Source organism: Octopus bimaculoides, chromosome 25 (genome assembly GCF_001194135.2).
Source record: "Octopus bimaculoides isolate UCB-OBI-ISO-001 chromosome 25, ASM119413v2, whole genome shotgun sequence".
NCBI lineage: Eukaryota > Metazoa > Mollusca > Cephalopoda > Octopoda > Octopodidae > Octopus > Octopus bimaculoides.
Genome location: NC_069005.1, coordinates 16,669,635 through 16,677,153, shown reverse-complemented (window position 1 = coordinate 16,677,153; position 7,519 = coordinate 16,669,635). Strand labels below are relative to the sequence as shown.

At 35.2% G+C, this 7,519-nt stretch overlaps 1 protein-coding gene and 1 long non-coding RNA gene across 4 annotated transcripts in view; one reads left to right on the top strand and one right to left on the bottom strand.

The window, feature by feature from the left end:
• LOC106873240 (RING-type E3 ubiquitin-protein ligase PPIL2) overlaps positions 1–7,519 on the bottom strand; it is a 105,634-nt gene that overhangs the window by 61,445 nt on the left and 36,670 nt on the right. For all 3 annotated transcript variants that reach the window (XM_052976763.1, XM_014920512.2, XM_014920513.2), the window contains exons 7-9: positions 6,901–6,990; positions 5,317–5,392; positions 1,855–1,955 (exon numbers count right to left, since the gene is read on the bottom strand). In XM_052976763.1, the coding sequence (XP_052832723.1) occupies positions 1,855–1,955; positions 5,317–5,392; positions 6,901–6,990 (267 nt within the window). The remainder of the gene's footprint in view (positions 1–1,854; positions 1,956–5,316; positions 5,393–6,900; positions 6,991–7,519) is intronic.
• The window catches only part of LOC128250804 (uncharacterized), a 17,154-nt gene that overhangs the window by 484 nt on the left and 9,151 nt on the right, over positions 1–7,519 (top strand). The window lies entirely within an intron of this gene.

Below are 7,519 nucleotides of genomic sequence, written 5' to 3'. Positions count from 1 at the left end.
ATATATATATATATATATATATATATATATATATGATGAGCTTCTTTCAGTTTCCATCTTCCAAATCCACTCACAAGGCTCTGGTTGGCCCAAGATTGTAGCAGAAAGCACTTTCCCAAGGTGCCCTGTAGTGGGGCTGAAACTGGAAACCATGTGGTTAGGAAGCAAACTTATTGCCACACAGCCACACCTACATATATATATATATATATATATATATATATATATATATCATCATCATCATCATCATCGTCGTTTAACGTCCATATATATAATTTGAAGAAAAGCAACAAAAATTCAATAGGCTATAGCAGTCCGTATGTTTCGTACAAACTTCATTTATTCATGTAGTGAAAACACTACATAAAATGTGCAATGAAAATGTACTCCTCAGCTGTATATATATATATATAAATATAGTTGAAAATTACAGAAAAAACAAGTTGAAGACAGGTGTATAAACAAGCAGGTGTATTAGTTTGATGCTTTGGAAGGTGAGAAAGTCTTTGAGCCTACACTCTTCAACAAAAAGGAACACGAGGAAATAAACAGAGAAAATTTTTTAAAAACGGTTAATCATGGTGACTCTGTGTGTGTGTGTGTGTGTGTGTGCGTGTGTGTGTAAATATATATAAACACACACACACATAGTGAGTTGTGATAATAGGCACATGCATAGTTGTATGGTTAAGAAGTATGCTTCCCAACCACATGGTTTCAGGTTCAGTGCCACTGTATGAAACCTTGGGTGAATGTCTTCTACTATACTCCAAGTCAACTAAAGCCTTTTAAGTGCATTTGGTAAATGGAAAAGAAACCCATCATACGTGTGTGTGTGTGCCTGTGCTTGTGTCCCCTTGTTTCAACACTAAGTAATAGTTACAAAATAAGTATCACCACTATTGAGCAATAGCTGTAAAATTATCTCCTTTGTTTCCAATTCTCCATGAAAACAAGTCAAGCCACAGAGAAATATTACCTTGCATAAAGGAAGAGCAGACCAAATAAATTCTGCCTGACCTTTGCATGCATGTAAAAGTGACAATTAATACAATGACATACACACACAACATACACACATTAATACACATACATATGTAGGAAGATATGGAAGCTTCAAGATCCACTGAACAGACAGAAATTTCGAGAAGTACAAATTGAAGCATTTGATGATGACAATGATGATGGGGGGGGGGGGAGACAGAGTAGTGTAGCATAGATGACAACTGGAAGTTCCAACAGGACAACCTACTGAGTGATACAGACTAAATATGGTACTAAATTCCAGCCAACCTGAGGTGATGTGGTACAACAGTGAACTAGACAGAGTCATAAAAGTAAAGAAACAGGCTGGGGACAATAGGAAGAATTGGGGTAGAAGATTGGAAGAATTATTTCAGATAGCTAGAAGGGAGGCTGGGTGACAGCTGATTTAGCAAGAAGAGAAGCAGAAAGTAAGAGATTCGCCAATGCCCTACAGTGTGAGTATGAGAGGCATGAAATGTTCTGGATTGTAAGGCAGTTTATCAGGAAAAATCTCAGTGTAGGTCACTGAGAAGGTGGAAATGGATTGGGAGAGAGGAATGACATCAGAAGTAGAATAGGTTGAAGAGTGAAAGGAATGAGAGTATCATGGAAAGAAGGTAGGGATGTAAGGCTGGTATCAGGAAGAGAATGAATGGCAATAGTAGAGATGGACAAAGGTGAAGGTTGGTCAGTAAGTGGGGTGTTATTAGCAACTGCACTGTGTGTGTGTGTGTGTGTGTGCATATATCATCATCAGCATCATCATCAACATAAAGCACAGGTTGTCAACACAAAATGGCAAAACATCTGTCAAATATAACAACAGACCTTCGCTTTATATTCTTCATCAAGTTCTTTCAGAGCTTCCATAGTTATTGAATTAATACATTTCAAGTGATATTTTGGATCTTTCTTGGCTTGTTCTAATTCTGAAAGAGAAAAAAACAATGAAACATATAAATATGAATAAATGTGTGTGAAATATGAATGAATACATTTCTTTAAATATACATATATACACAAGTGAATTTGCATATGTATGTGTGCATATGCATTTCAAAATAAATATATATGAGGTTTGATCAATAAGTATCCAGACTGTTGCCATAGTAATGAAGCTAAAGCATGAAGGGTGAAGCTGCTTGGCACAGATTGACCTAGATCATTTCTGCTGTCTACAGCAGTGCTTGGAAGGAAGATGTGTAGCATGTGATCATCACACTGACCATGACAGAAAAAGTTATCATGGCAATACCTGCTCAGAAGCCTATGCAAAGTTGCAGAAAGTGTATGGAGAGGAGTGTATGAGCCACACACAAATGTACGAGTGGTTCAGATGTTTCCAAGATGGCCAAAAATAATGTCGATATTGACAAACGTTCTGGGAGACCTGCAACTTGCAGAACTGAGGAAAACATTATAGACGTGCATGCAGCTGTGAGGGGAAATCATCGAATCACCATCCGTGAGTTATCAGACGATATGCAGATTAGCTATGGTTCAGTTCAGTCCATTAATCACTGGATATTTGGGTATGAGATGTGTGTCTGCCAAAAAGACACTCTGCACATGAACTCCTTGATTGTGTCGAAAACAATGAAAACTTTTTGAATAATTTGCATAGGCCCCTGAGCAGGTATTGCCAAGCTTTTGGCAAAATTTGATGCAGATTCTCTGCTCAACTTTCTCTGTCATGGTCAATGCAACAATCACATGCTACACACCTTCCTTCCAAACATTGCTGTAAACAGTCAAAGTGAGCTAGAATGTTAAACGTAGTGCACATGCACAGCAGAGTTCAAAGTCAATCTGTGTCAAGCAGTTTCACCCTCCATACTTTAGCTTCGTTACTATAGCAACAGTTTGGATACTTATTGATCAGACCACATATCGCTCCACTGATTCACTATCCTACACTAGTACCTTTCCTGAGAAAATTAAAGGCAAGTTTATCTGCAGTGGGATTTCAAGTGAAAATACGGAAAATCATGCCAGGCATGTTTTCAGAGAATATTGGCAATGAATGACATTCATTTACAACAATCAATGTCAAGACATGGAGACACAAACATATAAATAATTGACAGGCTTCTTTTGGTTTCTCTCACAAATCCACTGACAAGGCTTTTGTTGGATAAGGGATATAATAGGAGAAAATTGCACAATAGGACTAAATTTGAAACCATGTGGTTGGGAAGCTAACTTCTCAACTACACAGCTATGCATACACACAAACATATATATATTGCACACAAATAGTAAAATCGATAAGAGTAGTGAACTTGCTGTGAGCAGTGGAAAACCCAGCATTTTGGATGGTCTTCTTCTTCATGGAAAATTTCACAGGAGAGAAATTGATGAGGAACAGTGCGTTAAAAAAAAACTGGTTGCAGTTTAACTTTGAGGATGTAAAATTCTGTTGTTCCACATCTAATTCTCTTCTTTCAGCTTTTCCCTGAAGAAGCACATTGTCCACAACATTGGATTTTATCCCCTCATGACAAGTTCACTGTACATTATCATTTAATATCTGTTTTCTATACTGGCATGGGTTGGGTAGTTTGACAAGAGTTGGCAAGGCTAGAAGCCATACGAAGATCCATTGTCTGTTTTGGCATGGTTTCTACATATGAATGCCCTTTCTAGCACCAACCACTTTACAGAGAGTGCTGGGTGCTTTTCACATGGCACCAACATCAACAAGGTCACCAGGTACTTTGCATGACTAAAAGAAATATATATATATATATATATATATATATATATAAAGAACATTAATACTCATGAGATATATTAATAATAGTGGCTGCAAGCTAAAACCGTATAGGCAAAATTAATAGATATGTATAACAAGGGTGGTTTTCTTTTTTTCCTAAATGCCAGCTTTGTTAAAGATAGGAGTCAAAACACTCCAAGGCCACAAAAATTAACACTATATTTTCACAGGTATGGCTGTTAGTTTTAGTGCTGAAGCCACTCTGAGAAAAACGAATCAAGAGAATACAAATTTTTATATAAATATATAAAGAACATTAATACTCATGAGATATATTAATGTTAGTGGCCACAAGCTAAAACCGTATAGGCAAAATTAATAGATATATGTAAAAGAATGATATATAACAAGGGCATATTTTTTAAAAACATCAGTTTTGCTAAAGACAGGAATCAAAACACTCCAAAGTCACAAAAATTAAAACTATATTTTCATAGGTATGTTTGGAAAAAAAATTAAGTGAAATAGGGATTGCACCTGACCTCTGCAAAATTGCAAGTAGGAATGTCAGTTAACTTGATATCATGATTTCGAATTTAGTGCTAAAACCACGCTTGATTCTCCTCAATCAAGTCTACTTGTAACAAACTCTTATATTTCACTTCAGCCAATGTTTGTGTTTGTTTCAGTGCTGAAGCCACACTGAGAAAAATGAATCAAGTGAATACAAGCTAAAACTGGCCACTAACATTAATATATCTCATGAGCCTTATTTATTTTATAAAAAAATTTGTATTCACTTGATTCATTTTTCTCAGAGTGGCTTCAGCAATGAAACAAACACAGGTATTGGCTGAAGTGAAATATAAGAGTTTGTTACAAGTAGACTTGATTGAGGAGAATCAAGTGTGTTTTTGGTGCTAAATTCGAAATCATGATATCAAGTTAACTGACCTTCATTCTTGCAATTTTGCAGAGGTAAGACTCTTCCCAACCATGCCTATGGAAACATAATGTTAATTTTTGTGGTTTCAGAATATTTTGACACCTATCTTTAGCAAAGCTGGTGTTTTTAAAAAAAAGTGTCCTTGCACAATATATGAATTTAACTAATTTGGTGGTGCTCATAAAAAAAAAATTTCTTTAATGGATCAGGTTACAAACCACATAGTAAACCAAAACAAAATAAAAGGATGTAATGTATAGTCTGATGCAGTTGATATGATAAAGGTTGTAAGGATGTCAATTGATGAAATAAATTTTTTCTTATACCTCCTCCCTTTATATTTTCAAGATATATATATATATATATATATATATATATATATATATATACACACACACACACACACAGGGTATTCAGGCTAATCTTTTATGATATTTTTATGTCTCCATTAAGAATAGCATGATGTACTGGTGAACAGTCAACAGCATTGGGGTAGGAAGTATAAAGATTTTTTATCAATTTCACTACATAATATAAGTCTTGCTAATACACACCAACTCCAGCTTCTTTTGAGCCTGATCACACACACATATACACACATGCACGTACACACACATAGACAGCTTACCTTCATCAATAACTTTCATATCATTCTTCAAATAGAAGAATTCAGAAATGTTAAATTTATTCAGATGTAATGGGTCCTGGAAAAGGAAAGAAAAGAGTAAACAAGTTGTATATCAAATAGACATGGAATATATTGAAGAGAAAGTATATCAGGCAGGGAGTAGATTAAAACAAAATAACTACATACAGACATTAACACACACATTTCCAGTCAACTACTGTTGCTGTCTTTTACCACAAACTGAACTATTTTTATTGCCCAAAACCATTATCAGCATCAACATCATCTCAACATAACTACAGAAGTGTGCCACACTGACTTGTGTTTTTAAATGTTTTCTGAAAAATGCAGATTTTTTTTTGTGTGGTGGTGGGAATATTTTCCAGAGATACATTTTAGACAGTGTAGATTTTGGTTTTCAGATAATTCACACACCTTAATTTGTATTTTTATTACTTTCAGAAAACTAGGTATTTTTTAAAAAATATTTTCTACTACTACAAGATTCATTCCAGAAGTTTTGAAACTTTTTTTAGGAGAAGCAGTTATAAATATCCTAGACTATTATAATCTTAGTATATACATCTGATAAGCTGCCCTGTCAACATTTGCTATTTCAGACTGAAAGAGATGGCTGTAAATAGCACTTTGAACACACCCTACTAAACACTGCTTGTCACAGCCAACTGCAGAACGCAGTCAGGACATGAAAACAATTTGGAAGCTCACTAAACAATAAAGTTTTTTTCACTGGCAAAAGTGTCAGGCAAAACAAGTCTACTAGGAAGTTCATGATGAAACTTTTTTCTGTTGACAGCAAAGACAGCAGCTACATCCACTGGGTTTTCTCTGGCCAGACAGTCAACAAAGAGTACTTTGTGAAGGTTTTGATGGAGTTCTGGAAGAGATATCTTCACAAAAGGCCAGACATTATCCTGCACCAGGACAATGCACCAATCCACAATTCCATCTTGGTAACCAACTACTTGACAGAGATGGGTATGAAAACTGTCCCTCACCCTCCTTACAATACAGTTCTCCCTAAGCTGAAGGAGATGAAGGAGGCTGTGATAAGGGTCCTAGACACCTTCACTTTGAAAGATTTCCATGGAGCCTTCACAAAGTGGCTGAAGTGCTACATGTACATTACAGTCAAAGGATCTTAATTTGAAGGAAATAAGAGTTCTGCTTTACTTTGAAATTAATAATTGTCTCTCTTGTAAAACACTCAAAACTTCTGGAATGAGCCTTGTAAGTTTCAGATGGTGTAAATTATAATTATGTCAAACTTTGATTAAAAATAAAAACTTGAGGTGGGGTGGATAATCACACATTTTGAGTTTATTTCCTCATATAGTCTGTTAAATTATCATTGCACACCCACAATTTTTTCTTACATCAAATTCTGACATAATCTTAAATATATCTGTAGAAAATTTTATAAAAAATATCCATTTTTTTAGAAAGTTATGATGAAACAAATTGAGGGGACAGGGTACACATCTGTAATTGTGGTCACCACCACCTCCTCTACTCCATTTCTCCCTGCTCCTCTTTAAATAATTCATCTATCTCTATATTTACCTGTAAAGTAATAAGGTCCTGACGCGTAAAAGATTCACTGGTCATTAAGTCCTGAAAATTTGATGTCTTAATGTTCAGTTGTTGCACTGCCTTTTTCAAAGAGAAGAACAAAAATTATATAAAACAGTGGTTCTCAAAGTGGGTGGTACTGCCTCACTGGGGATGGTGGAAAAATTCAGGGGGACATTGAAAAAACATAGAGCAATGATGGGGTAGCCAAAAGGAGGCAATGCATCCCACTTTTATTTTGCAATTATACACTCTAGTGTAGAAAATAGTGTTTAAAAAATTTCTAGCAAGAACAATGAACAAAAATAAATGAAAAAACTCCAAAAGTTTACTGATGAAGGTGGTCATAAAATTCCCAAGAGAATTCCTTAGAAAAATGACAACATGACACTGAACAAAAACATCAACAACAACAACAATAATGATGACAAGAACAACAGCGACAACAAAATGTAAAGAATATATATATATATATATATATATATATATATATGCATGTGTGTGTGGATGCATGCATGTGAATGTAAGAATGTGATTGTTCTTACTTTAATTTTGTACCAGATGGCAGTCTCCAGCAAGTATCCCTCAGAGATCTGATCTAGGTACCACT